We start from the raw sequence: 25,576 nt of genomic DNA on the forward strand, positions 1-25,576 counted from the left end.
GTATTCAATAAGTTAGCTGATAAATTCCTGTTTATATTTGAATGGACCTTTCAGATTAGTAAATCACGAATGAATGCATAAGTGTAAAGAAAATTCTATTATATCTTCATGTGGTTGAATAAAAATTTGCCTTCCTTTGCTAATGCCTTTTTTTTTGTTTTGTTTTGTTTTGTTTTGTTTTCTTTTGTTTCCAGTTTAGTTTAGATGTTTAATTTCGTGTGACAAAAGTGCATATAAACTAAACTTGGTTCAAAAATTGTAGAAAGGGAGAAAAGGAAGAAAATGAAACCGTCTCTATTGCATTTCATTGAGAAAAATCTATCTTCGTATAGGAATTATTCTATTGTTATACCTGTGAATTTTAAGTTCCTCTTGAGGTATCATACTTGAAACTTTGATTTTTCATTGTCTTAATAATCTCTTATTTCATTGGCTTTTATTACTCAGTTTTTCTGTATTTCACTAGCTTTTCATATGCAAACACGTATATGAAGGTTATCAGTTCTGATGCAAAAGAAGAATCAAGCCATACTTTCCTTCTTTAAAAAAATGTGTATATTTTGCAATAACTGTGTCGATGTAAATTATAACTGAACAGTCCTATCGAAATATAAGATAATCTCTTATAGAAAAATGTTTTCACTTTACGGAAAGCATTACGGGAATAAAAAAGATAGCTTTCCATTTAAGAATAATAAAATATCAAACTTAGTTTGTAATTTCTACTGCATAAATATAACAGATGCAAGAGATTTAATTTTTTTTTGACTTTACTATGTTTACATCTTTATCGATGATTTCAAACGGAACGTTTCAGAGAATTTGGAGAAACAAATGATACTGTGTCCTCTGACATCAGCAAAATAAGTTGAAGAAAAAAGACTATATCCTTTTTTCTAAAGATGTACAATCTTGCCGTTTGAAACTGTCATTAAAAGTAGTTATAGTCATAACAATAACAAATTTATTAATTTAAATATATTTTCAAATTCGCATAAGAGCTGCTTATAATCTTAAATTTAGATATATTAATAATATTATAATCATAAATTCGTATTCTCCAATTGAGAACTTTAATTAATCCATGTATGAAACTTTTACAGTCAAAGAAATACTTTATACTTAATAAAACATTAAAAGGGAACATTCCTTATAATTTATTTTAAAAATTAGGCATTTTCTTTATGACAATACTAGCCAAACAACTTTTATCTGAAAGTATGTGTCAAATATCTCTTATAAGAATATGACACATTTTTATCTATTATAACAGCCAACTCAAAGTGTTGCTGATAAAAAGTTCTTAATGCACCTCATTCTATTTTGCTTCTTGGTTATAAATAACTTAAAGAGATATCTTGCTTGTAGTAAATTTAAAAGAGTTAATGATGAAATTATATTCCGTCTGAAATTCTCATGTTAGTAGGTATGTCTTTCTATTAAAATATGTTTGGAGCCTTTTGTACTATAGCGGAAAAGATATAAAATTCACTAAATATTATCAAAATTAAGTGCGAATTGAGCATTTAAACTTTCAGTGGAATTTTACCTAAGCACACACAATGACACATAGTTAAAATTTATATTTTATAACTTACGTGTAGGGTAATTTATAAAACAAAATAAGCTAATCATTATTAAGGGATACAATAAATCTATGCAATGTACAACTGTGTAACAAAAATATATATAATATCTATGAGTGTGGTTTCTAAATCACAAAAATATTTACAGAGATATTTATTGCCCTTGTACATTATGCATTTTTATACCTACTTTCTTTTACCAATGGTGGGCCCTCGGCTGACTTCAGCTTGGTCAGGGTTGGTAGTCACTTTATTATAAAGGCGCCTAATAGGTGGCCACCTTTGCCTCCTATAAGAAGACAGACAAACAGTTACAACCATACCTACTCCGGAATTCGAGCCCGGGCCCTTTGGTATCGCAGTCGACTCCCCTAATCACTATATCATCTGGGCGGCCTTGTACCTACTTCTATGTGTGTGTTTGAATGTGTGTCAACAGTTAGAGATTTTCACGAGACTTATTATCTAGAATATTCATAATATATATGAGACTGTATTAAGTTGATCATGTATTTATTTATAATATTCCTTTGGCAGGTTGATTTTAATTGAAAAAAATCACTCAAGAGCTTTCAACAAACTGTATGAAGAGTACTGCTGGCAAATTGGAGAAAAGGTCTTCCTGCAGAGTTAAGCTATTTTTGTTCAGTTCATATCAGATCTAAATGTTTACTACTTTTTTATAGTTTTATTCAGTTTAGTATTTCTCATGATCTTTTATATTTTTCCCATAGGTGCTATGATAAGCGCTTTTTTATTCAAAAATTTAAATATATAGATAGCACTCGAGGGCTGATTCTAACTCGATATTAATTTACGTTTGCTGTGCTTGATTCAGAAAATCCAATCAAATATGTGTTTTCAATGTAATCACTAAATCTTCAAAAGAAGTCTTAAGAGATCTTAAGAAACCAATTTAACGAAAGTGTGTGTGTGTGATTATGGCAAAGCCTCGAGGGCTATCTGCCTAAAGAGAGGGATGCCTTCGTAAAGGACTTTCTAAAGGAAACTGGCTCGTATACACGTTACACATGAGGAAAACCACGAAAACGCCCATGCAGCCGGCCTGTTCGTGGAATTCGAACCTCGACCGAACTACCAGTGTTCAGGGACTTCACCCCTCGGCTGCTGGTGGGCCCAATTTGACGAGTCTATTCGGTCGCCAGGATCTCAACCTACGATTTGACGAATCAAATATGTGTTTTCAATGTAATCACTAAATCTTCAAAAGAAGTCTTAAGAGATCTTAAGAAACCAATTTAACGAAAGTGTGTGTGTGTGATTATGGCAAAGCCTCGAGGGCTATCTGCCTAAAGAGAGGGATGCCTTCGTAAAGGACTTTCTAAAGGAAACTGGCTCGTATACACGTTACACATGAGGAAAACCACGAAAACGCCCATGCAGCCGGCCTGTTCGTGGAATTCGAACCTCGACCGAACTACCAGTGTTCAGCGACTTCACCCCTCGGCTGCTGGTGGGCCCAATTTGACGAGTCTATTCGGTCGCCAGGATCTCAACCTACGATTTGACGAACTCAACCTACGAACCTACGATGTGTTAGTTATCAGTATTCGATATTCTCCCTCCTGTCTGAACTTCTTATTTATTGTCGGGTAAGTATACTATGATATTCTAGTAGAATTCTTGAAATACCTTATTCAAAAGCTTTTAAACGACTTTTAATATGAAAATAGTTCTACTATATCGTGATGTAAACTGTTCATCAAGAACATCGTTGAAAACAATTTAAAATACTTTCTGTTTGTAATTTACCTATATGCTTTACAGAATCAGGTAGCCTTTACAGACTGCTGAATTTTATCAACAAATATTATCACAAACTAATGCATTTAGATTTGACCTGAAGGTTCTGTTTTAAATTTTTAAAAAAAAATGGAACATATACATTGCAAAACTGTTACAAAGCAAGGCGATTTGACGCCATTTACGTGTAAGCGGGACTGAACAACACAAACATATCTGCGCTTTCGTCTGATGTAACCCCGATTAATTCTTGGTAAACCACATTTTGCTTTTATGAATGAAGATATAAATTAACTGCTATTGCTTCTTTTTCTTGCATTTAGAAAAAAAACATAATTGAATTTTTTAACCTGTCTTCTACAGGAGAGAAAGCAGTGGATTAATTTCAAATTTATATGATCCTACTATCCAAAAACGTGTGTGTTATTGGGAACAGTGCGGTCAAATATGACGAACAAAACTGCAACTGATTGGAATCATTTCCGGCGGAAAGTTTGTGCTCTTAGCTTCTGATAAAATTATCCTTTTTGATATCGTATGGATTTAACAATTTGGGAATTGCCCATGACGAAAAGTCGGCAATAGAATTTTGGGTAAAGTGCAGAATCACCCACTGCTTGACACGTTTTCAAGAATTGCACATACTCGGTATCCATGCGCACATCGACCTATTTTCACTTAAAAAAAATCTCAGAATTGCACAAAAATGGCACTGCGCACCCCCTTGACTTTGTCTATGTACACATCGACCTATTTTCATTTTAGTAAAATAAAATTGACAAAAATCCAATTGTTCTTACCCTTGTAAAAAGCGGCTAACAAATAAGTGAGCGATTCTGCACTTCTGAATTCCGATTCTGAATACTTTCAAATAAAAGGCATCATTCATTATAGAAAATTACGTTTGAACAACCAACGAGATAAAATTATGCTTTAGCGATAAGTCGGTAGCGAAATAGCGATGCAGGCATCCATTGAATTATGTTTAGCAATTTTTATATAAACTATAATAATGATCTGAAATAGTTATTTACTCTTATGCTTCCATTCAGTGATGTTTAGCCTTTTTCATATAAATTATAATAAAAAATATTATATGAAATTAACCTTTCATCTAAATTAAAGCTTATCTTAATTAAAATTATATAGTTATTTACTATTATACTTCCTTTATTGGCGCAATTATTAGGGTTGCCGCAATTATTTTTGGCAGCATTGGCATCAACAATAGTTTGGCGATTTTTTACGGCCATCGAAACCGAATAGTAACTTTTTTCCTAAATGTTAAGTAAAAGCACATGTGTTCCAAGACTAATTCGAACAACAAAGACGAATAAAAAAGATAATGAATAATAATACACGGTGATTCAAACATCGCTCACTTTTAAAAATAGTGGAAACTCCAAAACGTATGTTAATGGCAAATTATTTGAACAGATAACACAGTTATAAAGTTACAAGAAATACATCACTCAGCTGTTTAGTTATTCTGTTAGTTTTAAAATCCGCCTGTTTGGCTCAAAGTTGAGAGGGTTATTTCCAAGCAGAACAAATTTTTATGATTAAACATGATTTCGAAATGCTCAAATTTAGTCGCAATGCTATCTTTTTTACCCTCTTTATTAGTAACTGCAATATTTGGTACTTACGTATTATTCTGTCGACCGTCCAAGTAGCACGATTTACCGCCAATTGGGGATGACTCACTTCCTTTAGACTTCCGAAGTAACGATTCGTGATTAGAGACGTTGCTGAAATTTTCGCCAACGGTCGACGGGATAATACTTAAGTACCCAATATTTTGTTTCTGACATTGTTCAGTTTGTTCGTACTAAGAGATGGCTCACTTTATTTCTTATAATGAACGCTTCCAATTTCTGAAAATCAAACAACCAAGAAGGAAATCATTGTCTTTTTTAATTCATGGACGCTTGAAAAGGTCTCTTTAAACACTTTAATAACTTTTCCGTGAGAAAGCGGTGAATTAATTCTTCTTCTATTTTTACTGATTTCTACACGCGTTGTGTTGTTTGCATGCGGGCATAGTTTCGGGATAGAACTTGATATTGATTTAAAACAGAAGCTTTCTTCACCTTTCTTTACATCCCTCTCGGAAAAAAAAGGGGAGAGAGAGAGAGAGAGGAATTTTTTTATTGATTATGACAAAGCCCACAAAGGCTGTATGCCCGAGGAGAAGGATGTCTTCTTGGCGGATTTTCTAATGGAAATAAGCTCGTATTTACGTTACACAGATAAAACACCAATGAAGCCAGCTCGTTCGCAAATTTCGAATTCGATGCGTTTACTAGGAAACGCATATAGTTTAGTAAATTTTACTATCTAAAACGCAACAATTTCTTAGATTAAAAAAAAATGAAATTATATTCTAATAATGTAAATGGGAAGAAAGGGGAGGATTTTCTCGGACAAGAAGATATCGAAATTACAAGTATAAAATGCATAGTAAAAGGATTACCAAAATAACATCACATACCGTATGAAAAATACCCACCTTTTGCAATCAATCAAACGAAGGATAACGACAGAGCTTGAGCTGAACATCAGGCCAAATTTTGCCCAAACTATGTAGTGGGAAAACATAAATTTAAAAACTATGTATTATTAATTATCCCAAAAATAACTGCATAATAATTAACAATGTTTTGATAATAATTTACAAATTGTTAGTACTTAATTTAGATAAGTAAATGTAATTGCGTTGTAAAATTTACCAAGTTTGAATACGAATATATTTTTTCTTAACATACAATATTTCTATGGCTAACGAAATATTTTTCATATGCAGTACCAAATACTATCATTGCATGCTAAAGAGGAAAAATTAGTTGACAAGCATGCTCGGACTATCTGCCTGAGGGAAAGGTTGCCATCCTCCGGCACTTACGAAAGGTAACTTAGTCTTGTGCACATTATACATGGGAAAAACCTTGAAACTTCTCTTCAGCCATCCAGTATTTGAAGTTAGGTCAAACTGCCAGCATTCAGTGGCCTTATTTGCTGAGACGCTGAATGGGTTACATAACTTTTAAAGAATCATTAAGAATAATGAGATAATAGATACATCAGCTGGAAAAATCAAAAATATGAAAGTGCATAAGGAAATCAGAGGTAAAAAAAAATCCTAGATCAAGTTTTATACCAGTGTTAGATAAGTCTTAAGAAATTTTAGCTGTAAAATTTTATGCTTTTAAATATTAATTTTTTATGAAATTTCAGAGAGGAAACTTGAAAAGAATAATACAGGAACTTTATTCTCCAAGCTGAGTAGCACAGATATATGGATTATTCATAAAACATATTCCTTACCTTGGAAAGTGGCTGTAGTGATGAATTTTTTTAAAGGAAATTTTTCCTATTTGAATTCTACTGATACTTCTGTAGCAACGTGTTATACACCATACTTCTGTAGTATAACACTGTAGATTGAAAACTAAAACCCTTTCAAACACTACCATTTAAATTAATGCGGCTTTAACCGGTATTTTTCTGTCGTACACTTTGTTTAATCTCACATTGCTAGACATCTGGCTGGCATGATTTTCCCCTGTGAAAGGGTGTTCCATGGCCTTGCGCGTCATCTATTTCTTCTCACTATCAAGCAGAAATCAAACGTCCTCTGATCGCACTGAAAAATCAAGAGTGAAACATTCTTTTTCCAATAACTCCTATTTGTAAAAATAATTGTTTTAACTAAAATATAACACATTCTTGCATTCCTATTCATTTTAATCGTAGGTTGAGTAATTATATCTAGAACAGTAACTTTATTTCGGTGCGATTTTCCGCGATTATTTTTCGTAAAATTTAGGTAACTTTTTATAAGACCGCTCAAATATCGGGTCTTTCCGCAAATGTCAAATAAAACTGCGGATTTCAAATATTTTTTAAGATTAATTTTATATTTAAATAATTTTTGTGCTACTTTCTGCCATATTTCCCAGAAAATACACTTAATGTAATCATGTTCGAATATCCAAACTAAAGACAAATTCTGTATTTCGTAAATTTTGTCTCACTTCTAAAACTTGAGAAATAATCGTTTCTCGAAATTACATATAGTTATCTTCCGTTGCCTATCAAATCCTTCGGTACCACAAGATCAGTTTTTATCTTGCTTAAGTAATCTAGACTTTACTTATTTGTAAAACATAAAGTATAAAAACAATCCCCAGTTAATAAATGCTAACCTTGACTTGAAATAACAGTGTTGAATAGGTTTTCAGAACTTGATTGGTTTATGAATATAAATTGAAGTTAAAATATTTATTACACATTATCGATTTAATTACACTGGAATTATGAGTATTTTTCTCGTTTGTGGAGTATACTTCCTTCTCCGAAATGTTAATGCAAATCCTCGATCGAAATGTTTCATGAAAATATCAACATAAATCTCAGGCCCAGAAAGTTTTGCGAGTTTAACTACTTGGCCGCGGATGTCTTTTTTCCAGTGCTAAAATTTGTAGCCCTAATTATATCAAAATATTGGAATTTGAGAAAGTTTGATTTCTGCATGTTAAGTCTTGGAAATTTTTTTTATTTGAATAATGCGTGTTTGATTATTATTTTGTATGCGCCTATACACCGCCAACAGCTTTTGGCGCTTTTTGGCGATGAAATGTATTTTTGACATTAGCAGATAAATAAAATCTTTTTTTTTTTTTTTTTTTTTTTTTATTATTTTCTTCCCTCGGCGATAATGTTTGGGAATCGCATCAGATTATTATTCTTCACTTCTATTTTTGCCTACATATGATGTTTGCTAAAATAAGAAGACTTTTGATGAATTACTTCACACTTCTTATGGGTTCACCAGCCGCCAAGCAATTCTTTGAGCATTGGTAGTTGTACTACAGTGGGTAAAAAAAGTATTGGCAATTGTCTATAATTGATCATATTACCTAACAAAGGAAATGCCTGACGATTTTAGCTGGACATAACGAACATCGGAGGTAATAAACACACAAATCTAATGAAACTTTCAATTTAATATGTGTTTTACACAAAATATACAACAAAAACGTAAATTTGCATGTAAAAAAAAAGTATTGGCAAAGTTCTAACTGCTATGCAAATTTTGATATGTAGAGGTCACGTGTTTAGACTGATAAGAAACCCTATTAGTATACAGTCTGCAGTGCTACTTCAAAACTTTTAAAATATTATTTTGCTAATACTGTGATAAAATGGCTTCGAAGTCGAAGGAGTGTGATGTTGATGTTAAAAACATGATTATTCCGCTTAGAAATGAGGGTTTAACTTATCGTGCTTTAGGAATATAGTTGAACATAAGTTTATTTACTGTTAGAAGTGTTGTAAAAATGTTCAAAGAGACGGGATCGACGGAAAATAAGATTAGAAGTGGACGGTATCAAATATTTTCTGCAAGGGAAAACGGGGCATTATTAAAGAGGTTAAGAAAAATCCTAAAATAATTGCACCCCAGTTAGCCAAAGATGTTGCTAATAATTCGCATAAAACTTTTAGTGTACATACTCTATAGAATGTCTGACATGGAAGAAGTTATTATGGAAGAACAGCTAGAAATAAACCTTTCATTTCAGAAATAAACAGGAGAAAGGGATTAGATTTTGCAAAATCTCATGTTAATTTATCAGAAGAATTTTGGAACACTGTTATTTTGTCCGACGAATTGAAATTTAACATTTTCGAGAGTGATGGACGACAATATGTGGGGAGAGCCTAACACCGAACTGGGAAAACAACATTTAACTTATCAAATATGTTAGCGGGAGCGTCGTAGTTTGGGGCAGTATGGCAGCAAACGGAATTGGTAACCTATGATTCATTGGTGGTATTACGACGGCACGCGCATACATTGATACATTGTGCCATAACATGAAATTCAGTGTCCAAAAAACTTGGTTTAGGAACATCATTTGTGTTTCCACAGAACAATTACTGTAAGGACACAATGAACCTCATCTCGCAATAATTATTCTATAATGCTCCTTGTCAGTTAAAGACACCGCCTCAATAGCCTGACATGAAATTCAATTAAAAATTTATGGCTTAAATTGGACCTAGAAGTCAGGAAACAAAATTTCGTGTAAAAATGAACTTAAGTGTATACTCCTGCAAGAATTGCACAAAATTCCCAACAGGAATGGTTTTTCCCAACAGGACTTTTTCAACAACCAGGACTTTGGTTTTCTCTATGAGAAATAGATTACAAGCTCTTATAAATTCAAAAGGTATGAATACAAAATATTTAATTTGGTTCCCACATTTTACTGTATGATCTTGCCAATACTTTTTTGACATGCAAATTTACGTTTTTGTTGTATATTTTGTGTAAAAGCCATATTAAAATGAAAGTTTCATTAGGATTTGTGTCTTTATTGCCTCCAGTGTTCATTATGTCCAGCTAAAATTGTCAAGCATTTCCTTTGTTAGCTAATATAATCAGTTATAGGCAGTTGCCAATATTTTTTTTTGCCCACTGTAATAATTCATACAAATTCCTAAACAGTGATAGTTCACACAAATCCCAGCAAACGAGCTGACTGCATGAGCATTTTCATGCTTTTCCACCTTTTATAAAGTTTATTATAGCAGCCACATTTTCTTAGACATTTCTAGACTAAGGCATTCCTACCTGTAGGCAGGTAGCCCTTGCATGGTCAGTCAAAATCAAACTGAACTATTTCTTATTCTAGCAGCTTGTAGACTGTTGTTGATATTACATTTCCATCATATATTTTCGGTCATGTACTTCATAACGCGAGGTACTCACAAATTTCTTGGCAAACTGTCGCATGCATGGAAAACATATTATGCAAAATGCAGTAAAATTAACATAACGTGAACAAACGTTCTCCCCGGCGAAGAAGAAAGAAGGACAACGTTAACAGGAAAAGAAAAGAAAAATCTGAACTCTCTAAATGAATCCAGAAAAGCTTCTAGGGCTACCCATACGCTTATAGAAATGAAAGTCAGGGTGGTATTTTTAGCGATATATCTGCGGGTACCGACTAATACACAAGTACCAATTATTCTCGGCCTGCCTTCTTTGGAAGGGTTGTTTTTTTTGTATATTTTTCTACTATAAATGGACTTGTAATTCACTTAGGAAGAAAGCACGCTAGGCCTAATTACTTAAAGGAAGGGTTGGCCTCATTGAAGACATTTTATGAGAAAATGGTTGGTATTCACATTACATGCGGTTAAAGTGACACTCTTTTTATTAAAACTTTAAAACTTAGCAATTGCACAGCCCTTGCTTATAATTCAATCATTGCTATTTGCGGGATTAAGCTAACATAGAATGAATAAAATTTAAAGTAATCTAAATTTGGAAATTCACAAAGCAAAATCTTAGCAGATATTGGCTGAAATTATTTTAATTGCATAAGCAAACTCAGCTAGAAAAATGCTAACATGGAATCCCAGAAATGGGTAGGAAATATTACGAAGGTCAACGTAGCTTTTCAAGAAACAGGAACATCATTTATATTTCTTGAAACGATTTCACAAAGTAGTTCTCTTTTCTGAAGTGGGTACAGTGCCTACTTTTAGGAACAGTTGATAGGTCTTTCTCCTTTGTTCAGCTTTCTGCCACCCATTCTGCCATTCATCTTCAGATTCGTTGGTAATAAGTTTCTTAAGGAACGAGCCCGCTTATGGCACTCATGAGATTTGTGTATTTTTTACCCTAGCTGCTTCTTTGGCTAGGATATCAGTCTTCTCGATGCTTTTGTTTCTGCATGTGCTTTTAGCCATGTGACAAAAAAGGGTTGATTTTGTGATGCTGAAATTCTGTCTGTAATCTCTTGGATTAATTTTGATCTGAGGTGTGAGTTCGCGATGGTTGTGCACTACTGAAATACTGTCTATAAACATGTATTTAAGACTATGTGTAAAGATATAGGATGATGCTTTTAGGGAATTAATAATACTGTATTTTATTGCTTCCCCAAGAGCTGATGATTTCGTCTGAAAAACATTGTTTTGTTGATTTTTTAAGAGTTGGGATCTAGGTATGAGTGCGCTTCTTTTTCCCTCTTCTACGCCATAACTGTTGTATAGATTTGAATGAATTATTTTATTTTGTTTCCATTTACATGCTTACTGTGATGTTATTTTTCTTTCCTGGGTAGTATGGATGTGCTGGTGATTCATATTAACCTGCTATAAAATTTACGGAGTTGTAGTTGCTATTCCTTCGTAATTGGAGTACTGTTGTGTTGTGCAGTTCTTGTTCTTGTACAAAAAGTGGTGTATATTAGCGACTTGCAAGAGGGCTGTAGTTGATGTTGTCCTGTAGCTTCCTTTCTAGTTGAGTACGTAGCTCTGTTGGATTGAATTGTCATCGACTCTGCCCATGTGATTGTCCGGTAAAGGATAATTATCTTGATTATTGTTTAACAGAATAGTTTTGTGGGTGGTTTTCTCATCCTCAATTCTATTTCTTTCATTCCTTTTAGACTGGTCTTGATTTTGGAGGTCTTGCTTTTAATATAATTTAGATAGCTTATAAAGTTAAGTTTGTTATCATTGGATTGTGCCTAGGTATTTTAGGTTGTTAATTATTTTTTTATTTTATTGTGAGGATTTCTAGATAATTAGGGCTTGGTTCACAAATTATCAATTATTGCTGTTTGCGTAGAGAATTGAAAATTCCAGTATGTTGTTTACATATTTTCGTAATTCACTTCTGAAGTTACCACTTAGGACAAAAGCGGCATTGTCTGCGAAGGTGATACATTTTGATTATTGGACCATTTGTGCCTTTTGATTTCGTCAAATGCTAAGTTCTAAAAGTCTACGCTTAGGCATGAGGCCTGAGGACAGTCTCTAACTTCTACTTTTCATATTGTAAAATTGTTAGTTATAATTATCCTCCGTAAGTGAAGTAACTTAAAATATTTCATAAATGTTTTTGGACAATTTATACCTTTTAGTGTGCCTAGAACATCCTGCTACCAGAGAAAATCAAACGACTTCCGAAACTCTAGGCAAAACATAGTCGAATGCTGTTGTGCTATATCTCATATTGTCTGTTCTAGAACTTTATTGATTGCATGTACAGTGCTCTCATTCACGAAAAACCCAATTGGTACTGTTTTACTGCATTGTACTTTTTTGTATGATGCCGGGTCTCTCTCTCTAACTCTTTTTGTTTTGAAAGAACAAGATTTATTGGGCGGTAAGAGACTGAGTTTGATGCATCTTGGCCTTTTTTATGAAAAAGAATTACCCAGTCTATTTTGAAATTGGTTGGGAAGAGGTTTGTTTGTAGATATTTATTCATTAGTTTGGGTAGTAGATAAGGAAAGTTCTTGTATAGGTTATTGATGAGCTGGTTACTGATGCCCTCCTGGCCAGATGCATTTTATTTGATGGGATTTTGATTATTTTGCAATTTTTAAAGGAAGAGATTTGGATGTCGTTGCTTGTTTCTGAGGTTTGGCTATTGAACTGTGTACGTTAAAATGATAAGGCTCAAGATTACAGAGAAGATGAGTTTTCGGTTGAATCGGCAAATATTCTTTTTATCAAAACAAGTAAATGATACAACAATAACAAAAACAATGCAGAGTGCGTAAGTGTCGTACGTAAAAATACGTAAAATTAAAGTTATTGGTTTAAAGCACGCAAATTTATCTACCCAAAAGAAAGAGATGCATTTGTCGAAGACTTTCTTCTAAGACTGCATTTGTCGAAGAAATTGTGTCTTACTCACGTTACACATGGGAAAAACAATGAAAAGAATCACGCAAACAGCCGCTTGCCAGGATTTGAGGCTGGGTCAAACAACCAGTGTTCAGCGAATTTTCCGTTCACTTGTTGGTGATTTGAATCTAAAATAAATGTGAACGATGTGAATTAAGATAGCGAATAATTGTGCATTTCGAAATATATTATGTTACACTGGGCAGCGAAAGGTTTAAAATTATGATACTCCGAAATAAAATCCTCACGTTAGAATTAAATTAAGATTTCCATTTATTTCTACAATGCTATTGATTATGCTGAAAATTTAATGAAAATATGAATTCATTAAAAATATCTTTTCAGTCGAATGGAGTTCAAGATATGGAAGAGTGTTTTGCATTTTCTGCATAATACACGCCTGTGAAATATTTCTTTCTCTATGACTTCTGTCACGGCATTTACAATAAGCATGCGGCAGCGAGTCAATTGGAATTTTGGCATGTTGGATGCTGACCTCTGCCGTTAGATTTGGTCCGCTCCTGTTTTTGACAGCGGAACCGTTTTTACACCTCTGGCAGAGTAGCTTACCATAATATAAGCCTGCTACCAACGTACTCCATCAGCAGTGAAACCTCCTAACTTGCAAAGCTCAGCCAAGGATCTGGATGACAGTCCAGGCAAGTATTAAAATATGTCCAAGGAACCTGGACATTGGTTATTATGTTAGAGAGTTATGACATAATTCTATGTTACGTACAAAACATAAAATATAACAAAGGCTATAAACAATGGATACAAAACAAATAAATGAATAAAAATAGTATAAAATCTAATGTAAAAATTTATAGCCAACGATTTGGCCAAACCAGGTAATATAGCTTGACTATACAAAAAGCCAACAAGTACACAATTCTTAGAAGGAAATATTACTAGCGATGTTGATACCAGAAAGGGGCCAATACATTCTGATAGTAATATAAATAGCAATTTCATTTATATTACACTTATTTGCACGCAGTATCCGTTTGCATATGTTTAGACCTTTATCTACCAATGGTCCAGTGAATAAAACCGCTGAAGAATGGTATTTTGATTTGGGTTCGAATCCTAATGAAGGACTAAAATTATGGTTGCATGGGTAACTTCATGGTTTTCCCTTGCATAAGCGTAGATACAAGACAGTTTCTGTTCCGAATTCCTCCATAACAGTTTCTTTCTCCATAGACATAAAATCTTGTCTGAGATTTGCCATGTTCAGTTAAATGCTCCAACATAGCCAAAGGATCAGAAACAAAGTGATGCGTCTCTTTCATCTTTATGCTTTGTCAAGGCATGATTGACATAAATTATATGTCATTGTAACAAATACGTGTAACGGCATAACGATAACATAAATTATTACTTCTACGACAGCAGATCATAAATGGGAATTATATTTTTGTCAATATTTTTGTCAATTCTTTTTACTGCAATTATTTCATTCTCCCTTAAAGTTAAATGATGAATAAGATTAATTAGTTTTGTTTTTAGCCCTGTAAAACCTTTTTAATTGAATAACTCAATTCTGCTTTTAAAGAATAATTAATTTTACCTAAAGAAATGTTTGTGTAATTGTTTACATTATTAATCATCACTTAAAGCAGATTTTCGGTATTGAAAAATTAGCTTTTGACTACTGGAATGCATTTATGTGAATATTTTAAGGAAAACTTAGTTAATATTCAATTATGCTATAACAGACCTTCATTTCCCCATACATATACACGCATTCAAAAATGATCATTCATTATTTGTCATTCAATATGATTTTATCAATCCAATTGGCCATTTATACAACGAAGTAAAAAATCACTTAGTATCTGAAAGGGCACTATCCAATCTGAATGAATTTAGAGCTACCATTATGTTAATATGAGTTAATATTCTTCAGGAACAATGTTTAATTTATGCCTAGAGTATTTAAAAGTTACCTTTCTGAGCATGGTTATAAATACATAATAATTCCTATAAATCAACTATTCAGTAAATTATTATGCTTAACTTTTATAAAATTACTCATTGTTCTTTAAAGTTGTTCTTCTTAAAACCTGAGTTTCTTTTTTAATTTTCTATCTCAAATTAATGGCACATAAAATTGTATGCTATATTTTCCTTACAACACTTTTTCCAACAACAACTGTGCCTTTTGTTTTTCGAATGTAGTAGCTATTGTGAAATATTCACAGTAAAATGTAAGATACGGTAAAAAATGGAAACTGAAAAGACATTTGCAGTTAAAAAAAAATTAATTAAATTCGTGTTTTATTATAAAAATATAAGTTCTTAATGTATGTAAAACCTTCCACTGTAACTGCTATAGAAATGCCATATTCTTGTAGATTGTTCTATTCGTTAGTTAACCTAGCTCAGTAATCCAATGTGCTTAAGATCAATGAATTTTAGTACAGTTGGGCGCAAGTTTGATTCCTAGCAAAGGGATAAGATGTTTGCTTACGTAAGATTTTGTGGTTTTTCCTTTGCGCAATATAAGTCAGTTTCTTATTAAGTCGATTTGTGGTTTTTTTCTTTGCGTTTATAAGTCTCTTCAGACAATTCTCTACAAAAAGATCCGTTCCTTAGGTAAGTGCTATCATTTGCTTTGCACAGTCGTTTTGTAGAGATATTAGTTTTTTTTCGAAGCGGGAAAGATTACAAATGAGCAACGTCCTCGTCAGGATCGAACCACGGACCTCTGGAATATGTGCCTAGCGTGCTGACTACTACACTATGAAGGCATGCTAAGAAGGCGGGAGAAATATATTATATACTGTTCCCTTTTAAATGGCTGCTGGAGTTTAGGGGACCCAATCATCAAATTATGGGTGTGGAGAATCATCATTCACCACCCTTTTAGTTGGGGCGCCACTGTAGAGACATTAGGTATTTTTTGAAAGCAGGAGTGATGAAAAATGAGCAACGCCCTCGTTGGGAATCAAACCACGGACCTCTGGAATACGCGCCCACCGTACTGACCACTACACTACGAAGGCATGTTAAGAAGGCGAGAGAAATACCTTATAGTTTAAATAACAATGAAAAGTGAACTAACCGTTACTCCTGAGAGGATTCCAGTGCCAGCTGACGGATTTCGTAGTAGGTTGATTGATGTAAATCGTTAACTTCCTTTAAACGCAGTAATTTCTCTTTAAAGTATATTTACAGAAAGAGAAATCTGTTTCTAATGTTTACTCGTTTAATGAATGATAGGATAACATCAATTATCCAAATCTTTTCGCAATAAAAATTTAGGTAATATAATTTCCTTTCGTCGATATAGACACAGTATGGTTCGTTTTCGTATCTCAGTAACACTGATGCAATTGTCCGCTTCATTAAAATTTCAAACGAAGGAAACATATTCGAAGTATTTCAAAGAATAGTTCGCGTGAGTATCCATGTGGAAGTTACTCCGCGACTGCTGAAATTCTGCAAAACCACTAATATGTTCATTCTAAAGTCACGAAAGAGAGAAACGTGATACTACAAACATGACTTTCAGGATATAGGATAATAACTTTACAGTATCTATTCTTCTTTCATTGGAATAAAATAAATGAAGTAGTTATTGAATTTGGAATATGAACTATCTTCATATGAACGAGATATTTCATACATTCCTGTGTACAGAACAATTGCAAATTAAAATGAATATTTTCATTTTCCATTATTCAGATGTCAAAAGAGGTTCTTGCAAAATACCAACTGTCATTTATGTTTGCAGTGAACGTTTTAAGAATTCATATTATGTATACTTTAAGGCCTAGAAATTTTGTGTTTTGAAAGAAATAGCAGGTCTCATTTCTTCGTAGAAATCAAATTCTATCAAATTAGATTAACGAGGTGCTACTTTCTCACTCCTCTTTTCTTTCTTAAAATGTATCTAAAACTATCATTAGTTCAATGTTTTTTTTTAATTTTGATGTAATCCATTGATTTTGCATCTGAACTTGTATAATACTGTCTCGTAACATTTTCTTTCTCCTCATGGGAGCAACAGTGACAACAAAATAATTTTCTTTGAAAATTTTAATACTTTTCCGTGCATTATATGGAACATTAAAGACAAAGTTGGAGATGTTTTAAAATTTCAATTCATTAAATAAGAATATAAAAAACATTGTACTTCGGAAAATGAGAATTGCAGAGACAAGAAATAATGTTTATTATTTCGATAATTTCGAAATTTTAATATAATATAAGTCTAACATGCTCTTAACTCTCTTACATCTAAAAACCAATTTATATTTTTTTTTCTTGCAGTGTTTTAATACTTAATCCAAACAGCATTATAGTTTCGTTATTTTTTCCAATCTTTTGAAAAAAGAAGCAGAAGGTTTTTTAAAAGTTAATTTATAAAATTTCTCACAAAATAATTTATATTTGTTTAATTCTTTTTTTACTTAAAATATATCATTCTTTATTCTGAAAAATGTCTTTCTAATTTTTTTTTAGCGTTCTCATTCTTCTTATCTGGCTTTTGATGCTCGTATTAAATAATAAATTTAATTATTAAATAGAAAACATCTGCAACAAAAAGAATGGGCAAATTTCTCAGTTTCCATCAATGAACTCAAAGAAATAACAGAAGGAAGAGAGCATGAAATTTTCCATCAAATCTGTGATAATATTTCATTTTTAAAAATTAAATTTGCTATCCTTCTCAAATGTCAGTTTCAGGAACTAAAATGCCACGCGCTGTTGTAGCTAAAAAAAATACATTTTGTTCCCTTGAAAACTACCCATGAAAAAAACAAAAATGTAAATTTCTCTTACTTTTTATACGAAGTTTACCTTTGCTTTCAAATGTCGCCTTCACTAACTCAAGTATTACACTACTGTAACTGAAAAAAGACCATTTTTATTTCCTGCCCAACTACCCATAAGAAAGACACTCCAGCGGCCGAATAGTAAAGTCACTGAATACTGGTAGTTCGGTCCGAGGCTCAAACCCTACGAACGGACTGGCTGCATGGGCGTTTTCATAGTTTTCCCCATCGTCAACTTGTATACGAGCCAGTTTTCCCTAAAACGTCCTCTACGAAGGCACCCCTCCCTTTAGGAAGGTAGCCCTAGTGTGCTTTGCCGTAATATTAATAAACCAAATTACCATAAGGAAACAAAAAAATGAATTCCTCTTATTTTTTGCATCTTTACTATGAGATGTCGTTTTCCTGTGTTCATGCATTCTGCCCTACTGTTGCTGGAGAAAAGGTAATTTCTATCCCCGTTCCCATAACCTATGAAGAAACAGTTTGGAGAAAACCTCTTATTTAAAATTACAAGTTAATTTCAAAAAGCGACTGCATTAGCGCTTACTATATATCGTCGAAATCTTTTGAATTTGCATGTTATTCCACTGGAAGTTGTTAAAGCGGTATTTTAGACTAAATACTTTCCTTAAAAATTGACATTTTCTTAATTGCTATTATCCTCAAAATATATCTATATTATATTTTTGCACCTAAAAGTGACCCTAACATTCAACCATCAGATAGCCATTACATGGGTTTCGAAATACAGAAATTCGTTTAACATCTTATGATTATCAATATTAAATTTCACATTTAAGAATGTGCTTTAGACAAGATTTAGAAGCCTTTATCTCTGATTTTTCCAAATGAGACGTTTCAATAAAATTCTATCTGGAATTTTTTGAAGACATTTTTCTAAAAATCTGAGGTTCACAAGTATTCGAGTGGATAATACCACTGAAAAGAAGTAGTTCGTCTCGGGTTCAAATCCCTACAAACAGGCTGGCTGTATTGGTATCTTCGTATTTCATTTTATATGTAAAGTGAGTACAACATTTTATCAAAATTTATAATTTATGAAGTTACAAAGTGCTGGAAACACTGATCCGAACTTTCAATGAAGAATAGTTGGAAGTTATGAAAGCTAAAATACATTTCTATGGAAACACGTAAATAATATCTTTTATCCAAAAAAGCCATTTGAAGAAAAGAAAATCCATTGCTGTATCTCTTTGAAATGTATCAAGTTTTCTATAAAAGCGTCATCAGGATGAATTTCGTTCATTTTAAATTTAAAACTAGCGTGTTCCACTTCCATATATTATATGTCTTTTTGAGTATTATTTTAATTTCATAATAAAATGAACTTGACCATTAAATTAGGTCAAGTTCATTTGATTATGGTAACGCACAGTAGAGCTATCTGCCTGAGAAGGAAATGCCTTCGTGAAGGTTTCTGTAAGGAAAATTAGCTCGTATTTATATTTATTGTACATGAGGCAGACCACGAAAATGCTCAGTCAGCGAGCTCATTCGCAAGGATTTGAACCCAGGAAGGTTCAGCGGTAAAATCCACTCAACCACTGAAAATATATATATACATATATATATATATATATATATATACCATATTGTGTAGCAGAAAAGCTACGTTTCTAAATTCAGCACTAATGCGACACATTTTGGCGAATCTAGTAGCTTTTACTATTACAAGCGTTAAGTGGATTAATTTTTTCTTTCGTAAACAGAAATAAAATCATAATAATTCAAAGATAATAATAATTATTAATTAATTTAGTTATTACTATTGAATAATAATTACTTTAAATAATATTCAATAATATTAATTTAATTAATTAATAATTTCTAAAAACAAAATGATAATAATAATAATAATTTATTTAAATTAAGGCGCTCTATTTAACTTTATTAAATATTTATTTCTAGTCAACAGAAATTTTTGCACCGGTGTGAAAACATTTTCTGACACTCAGAATATGCTGATAATTCTCAGATTAATAATCTTTTCTTACTCTAAGTGTAATCATTACATAATTTTAGTTGTATAATTTAAGCTACTGCATGATATATAATCTAGGATAGAATTATATTGCAGACCGATATTTAAAAGACGGCTTTTGTCTATGCGAAATTTAAAATTAAAGTACATGTATGGTATCGAAATAGGTAGTATACAGACACTTTGCTTTACTTTCAATAAACTGTGTCTATAAAAATCTTTGAGCAGCCATTTATTAGCAACAATTGGTCATAGACATATAGTTATAAAAATGTACTAAATGAAGTAAATTTTCCTTTCATGGCATTTTTAAATTTGAAAACCTAATTTTGTAAAAATTACGAAATCTAAATTTTTGTACGGCTTTCCACTCCTTACAGCTGTGTTGATAAATTAGTTATACTGTTCTAAAAAATAAAATGCTGACGTCTTGGTTCCTATATGACCAAAACTGATAGAGATATTTAATTTTAAAAATTTGAGATCGTGTTCAGGAGGCATCTTTTTTTTCCTTGAAGGAAATCTGATTAACAGAATCTTATAGAATCTGCAGTCTAGAAAACAGTACCAGGCTTCAGTAGTGGCCAATAGCAAATTTATAATAAATGAAAGCTAAGAAATATTCAATCCAATAATACATTTTTGTACGATTACTAAATTACGATTCTAAAATAATAAAACTGCATGGGAATATTGCTAACTCATTTTTAGCATTAAAACCTTATAAACTAGCGATTCTCAACCGGTGGTACACATTTTGGCGAATCTAGTAGCTTTTACTATTATAGGTAGTAAAATAGGTAGTACGTAAAGAAAAAATGTATTAACTATTAAATGCAAAACTCTCGTGGGCCCACCAGCGGCCGAGCGGTAAAGTCGCTGAACACTGATAGTTCGGTCCGAGGTTCGAATCCCGCGAACGGGCTGGCTGCATGGGTGTTTTCGTGGTTTTCCCCATGTGTAACGTGTATACGAGCCAGTTCCCCTTAGAAAGTCCTCCCCGAAAGCCTCCCTCGCCTTAGGCAGATAGCCCTCGAGGCTTTGCCATAATCACACATACATACATACAATTCAAAACTCTCGTGAAGAAAAAGAACAATTAATAGAAATTTTCTGTGATCCAAATCTAAATGAAGATTTCAAATTAACGCACCTGCTAACGTTAGGCTGTAAAGAAGAAAAGAATTTAAAAGGCATTTCAAATAATGCTATTAAATTTTTATTACCTTTTCGCACAATCTATTTGTGTGAACAAGGATTTTCTTCCATATTATACTTGAAAAAAAAATCTGATGTGTACACCACATGACTTCCTTGTACGGAATATTAAATCATACGCATTTTTTCTTGAATTTCATTTAAACTGATTGAATTGAATTAAATCTACTTCGCCGACAGCGCATAAACCGCAATAGAATAAAGGCGTTCTTTAAAATTCTTTCTAGTATTTGTTTACCATAGCGAAACTCTGGTGCTAGATTCATTTAACAGTATTATATTTCGTTCATATTATAACTCATAATGCACAAAATTTATATCATTTAAAGAATAGAATTATCTAATCGTTTCCACATGTTCTATTCAATTACTATAATAAAGCTAGAACGATGTATAAAAGAAATTAAGCAAACGAAACAAAAAAGAAACAGTTTTTCACAGACGATTGAGTATTTTTCATTCAATTAATTCAGTTCTCACATCGCGAGAAGGCAAAAATACATAAAAACTCAAACTATCTATATTAAAAATTACGAAGTAAATCTTAAACACTTATTTCCTCGAAAAAATTCCAGAAATAAGGCTTAGCGGCACTTAAACGATTTTAAAATTGTTGATAATTCTAAAAATATTGCTTACAGATTTACCAAAGGCATAAAAACCTTCACCGAAAGATAAAAACAACATAATTCAATCATTTTTAAAGCAAAAAATGTACAATTTACAAACATATAACAGTAAAGAAACTGAGATCACTGAGCCGGGTAACAGAGTGGATATATATATAAATATATTTATATACGTTTGGTGCGGCCGATTGCAACCAAAATACGAGGTGCACATCTACATGTTATAGCAGTCCTATATACAAAATTTCAACGTTCTGAGGCTACTCGTTTTTGAGTTATGCGAGATACGTACGTACGCAAGTACGTACATACGTTTGTACAGACGCCACGAAAAATTCTCTTCAGAATTAATCTTAAAGCAGTTTTATAATTTTTTTGGAGGAAACGAGTCTTTTGTTCTGTCCTTACACACAGATATCACGCAAAAACATCGTTAAATTGCATTCGATAGCAGTCAAAATGGATATTTTTGTTGAAATATGCTGCCTGAAACTTTTCGCGATTACAATACTTCCTTTTTACTTCGTACAAGGAAGTAAAAAACAGAACATAATTAAAAGTACGAATTAATTTACGATTAAACCTAAGTGAAATATGACCAGACATAAAGAAATTGATATCTCTTAAACAGGCCCAATTTCACAATAAGTTTTGGAATTAAATATTATAACTTAAATGTAGATAATTAAAATGGTAATCAATATTTAATCTAACATTTTTCATGTGTGCATATTTAATACAAATAGCGAACAGGTTGTTCAAATGGCAAAATATATCTTTCGTAATATTTCTCTTAAGAAACTGAAAAACAATCATTGTAAAATGTAGTGGTGGTACTAAAGTTTTCAATTTTTTAGATGATTCGCGTTAGTCAAAAGGTTGAGAACTGCTGTTATAAACTATTGTTAGAGTAAAAATGTTTTGGTAAAAGAAATGTAATAAAATTATAAATTAAAGAATATTACACATTAGTAAATCACTGAATGACATTATAGAGTAAACAATCAACCTCGTATTACTTAAATTTATTTTTTAATCATACCCTCAAAAAAGATCTCCAACTTTTGAAAAGAAATATCGTAGTCAGTTCTCTTCATACGGAAATCAAACTTCTGTGTTTTATTTTTTATTATGACTACAAATGTTTTACTAAATAAAACTATATGAAACAGACGATGGAATAAAAGGCTACATTGCATAATTTACTAATATGTAATTTTTACAAAATTGATTTTTTAATATAAAAATGTCAAAATAAGGATATTTAAGATAATTTATCTAAAATACTTTTGTAACTGGAGATATATGTCTATGGCAAACTTTGACGAAAATGGATACCGCATGAGAACTTTGAAGAATATGATGTATAATGACACAGTTATGGTCAGAATGCTTTGAAAACAGTTTGAAAATGAATGCAATCTACGTTACATATAGACATTCATTTGAATCTTTCCTTGTGGTTATCAATGTATTTTCACCATTATCCTTTTAACTGTTATTGACGACAAATTTGGCTAAACGAGCAACCAATTATAAGCAAACAGTTGGCTAATGGAAACTAGCTCTTATCGACATTGCATGAGCAGTAACCTGCGAAAATAAAAAAAGATACTCTATTGCCGGAATATTGAACTTTTGAAGAAGCTACTTAGGTTTAGCAGTCTGGTTCACTCCGCCACTGATGCGCGGTTTTTTAAGAATGACTGCTGTAAATATTTTTATCGACTTTAAGTAAGTAAACTGTTTAACTAATTTATGAATTGCGTCAAATTTTGATTAAAAATCAAGTTGTTTCAATTCAGGTAGAGTTGTGAAGTTTTATTTTACATACCTAGAATCTCTTTTGTGTGGTGAATCACTAGTCAAATCTTTCAGTTCTCATATTTCTAAATGTCTGTGCTTTATTCGAAAATGTATTACCATTTTATACCAAAACCGGAAATTTCGGCTAAGTTATCAGTGTTTAAATATAAATAGAAAATTAACTTCCAAACAACACTTAGAAACATTGTTTGCAAGTGTCCGCTCCTGTGGCCGAATGGATAAGAACTTTAAACACTGGTAGTTCAATCCGAGTTCGAATTCCGGCAAACGGACCAACTGCATTGAATAATTTCGTGTTTTCGAGTATACAGATCTGCATATATACACGAATATTTAGGTTACGCACGTAATTTGTAGCCTGAAATACAACCCACTTCTTAAAAAAATCCTTCACCAATGCTATCAGACGCCACTAGTGGCCGAGTGGTTAAGACCGCTGAATACTAGTAGTGTGTACCGAGTTCAAAACGGGCTAGCTGCGTCGTTGTTTTTGTGGTTTTCCCCATATGTAACATAAATATAAGCCAGTTTCCCTTAGAAAGTTATCCGTGAAAGCATTCTCCTTAAGCAGATAGCCCTTGTGTGATTCAAATAACCTAACTTAACAGAATGCTTCCATTCTCATAGACATTTGCCTTTTGTGTAGTTTCGAGTGTTTTGCTGTATTCAGAAAAACAAATAGGCCACCCAAAGAGTCAAACAGTATAGTTGTTAGGGAAATCTACTGCTGTACCGAAGGACCCGGGTTCGAATCCCGGAGAATGAGTTGTAATTCTCCGTCCCTTCACAACTGGCAATGGTGGCTTTTTATTAGGCGTCTCCAAAATACTAAAATGGCTACCACTTCTAGTGGCCAATGCTGAATAGGCAAGTGCCCGATATTGGATAAAAAACATATTAATAATAAGTTCACTTATCAAAGATAGTTTAAATGAAGAGCTTTTCACATTTCATTTAATGCAGTAATCAATTTATTTTAATCAGTATTTAAACAGAAATTAATTTAAGTAATTTGTTTCAGGAGAAATGTAATACATTATTTTTTAATTCTTGTAAATAAGTATACAGATATACCGAAGAATACTTTAAAATTACTTCTCACTCTTTATTTATTATGCAAATGACAGGATTCATAAATGTGTTATGTAAACAAATTCATTATTCAAAATATAATGCTCCTCAATGATAGCAAGCCAAAAACAAATTATACAAAACTTTATCAACCCTGTATCTAGTTAGTAAATGAATGAATATGTTAAAATTATAATACTCTTGACTAAAACTGGTAGATTAACACTTAATTTGCATATGGTAATTGAAGTAGTTAAGCTATATACAAACTATTAAAACTTCGAAGCATAATATAAGAAATTTTTAAAAAGTTCCCTTTTTTTTAGTGTTTTCATACTCTATTCATAGTATCATTTTTAATACTTCTATAAAATTTTTAAATACTTAATGTTAAAATCTTACCTTGTTCTTCGGACAAATGATGGTAATCCAGTATCTGATGTGATGTGCAGTGTGATCTAATTCCCCAAGCGTATAGACTGGAAGACAATGAAAGTCAAAATTGTCCTTTTCAATCCATATATAAGGTAGTAGTAATCACTGTATTCACATGAATTAGCACTTCATGCGGGAATTATAATTTGCATTGTCTGGTAAGGCGCATATACAGTTCCATATGTGAGATACAGACTACTACCAAGATGAGATGAAACTGAGTTAAAACTGTCCCGTCTAGTATTGTTCAATTCTTTTTTAAGTCGTAAGTTGGAATTTCTTTTTTCTCTCTTTGTCATCTTGATACTCGAAGTACAGTGCTCTATAAACACATGACGGCAATTTATATATCTTTTTACCATGAATTAGAAACGGCGGAAAAGCCGAGAAACCTCTTACACGGATTCTAAACAATCGAACAATAATTTTCTTCTAGAAAGAATTTGAAGGAAATGATAGAATGTATATCAAACGTGCCGCAAATGCTATCATTTTTTGTAGACGTCGTTCAATGTGAAATTTTAGAAAGCAATAATC

At 32.3% G+C, this 25,576-nt stretch overlaps 1 protein-coding gene across 2 annotated transcripts in view; it reads right to left on the reverse strand.

Moving 5' to 3' along the window:
- Positions 1-25,375, reverse strand: part of LOC118203827 (choline/ethanolamine transporter flvcr2a-like) — a 93,344-nt gene extending 67,969 nt beyond the window's left edge. Inside the window, exons 1-2 of one of the 2 annotated variants that reach the window (XM_085815887.1) lie at positions 25,007-25,375; positions 5,863-5,932 (exon numbers count right to left, since the gene is read on the reverse strand). In XM_085815887.1, coding sequence (XP_085672013.1) covers positions 5,863-5,912 — 50 coding nt within the window. In that variant the 5' untranslated portion in view covers positions 5,913-5,932; positions 25,007-25,375. The remainder of the gene's footprint in view (positions 1-5,862; positions 5,933-25,006) is intronic. The other variant, XM_085815888.1, reaches the window with a different exon arrangement.
- Between the last annotated feature and the right edge of the window lie 201 nt (positions 25,376-25,576).

Source organism: Stegodyphus dumicola, chromosome 4 (assembly GCF_044657685.1).
Source record: "Stegodyphus dumicola isolate Sdum_Otavi_A_Nest chromosome 4, ASM4465768v1".
NCBI classification, from domain to species: Eukaryota; Metazoa; Arthropoda; class Arachnida; order Araneae; family Eresidae; genus Stegodyphus; species Stegodyphus dumicola.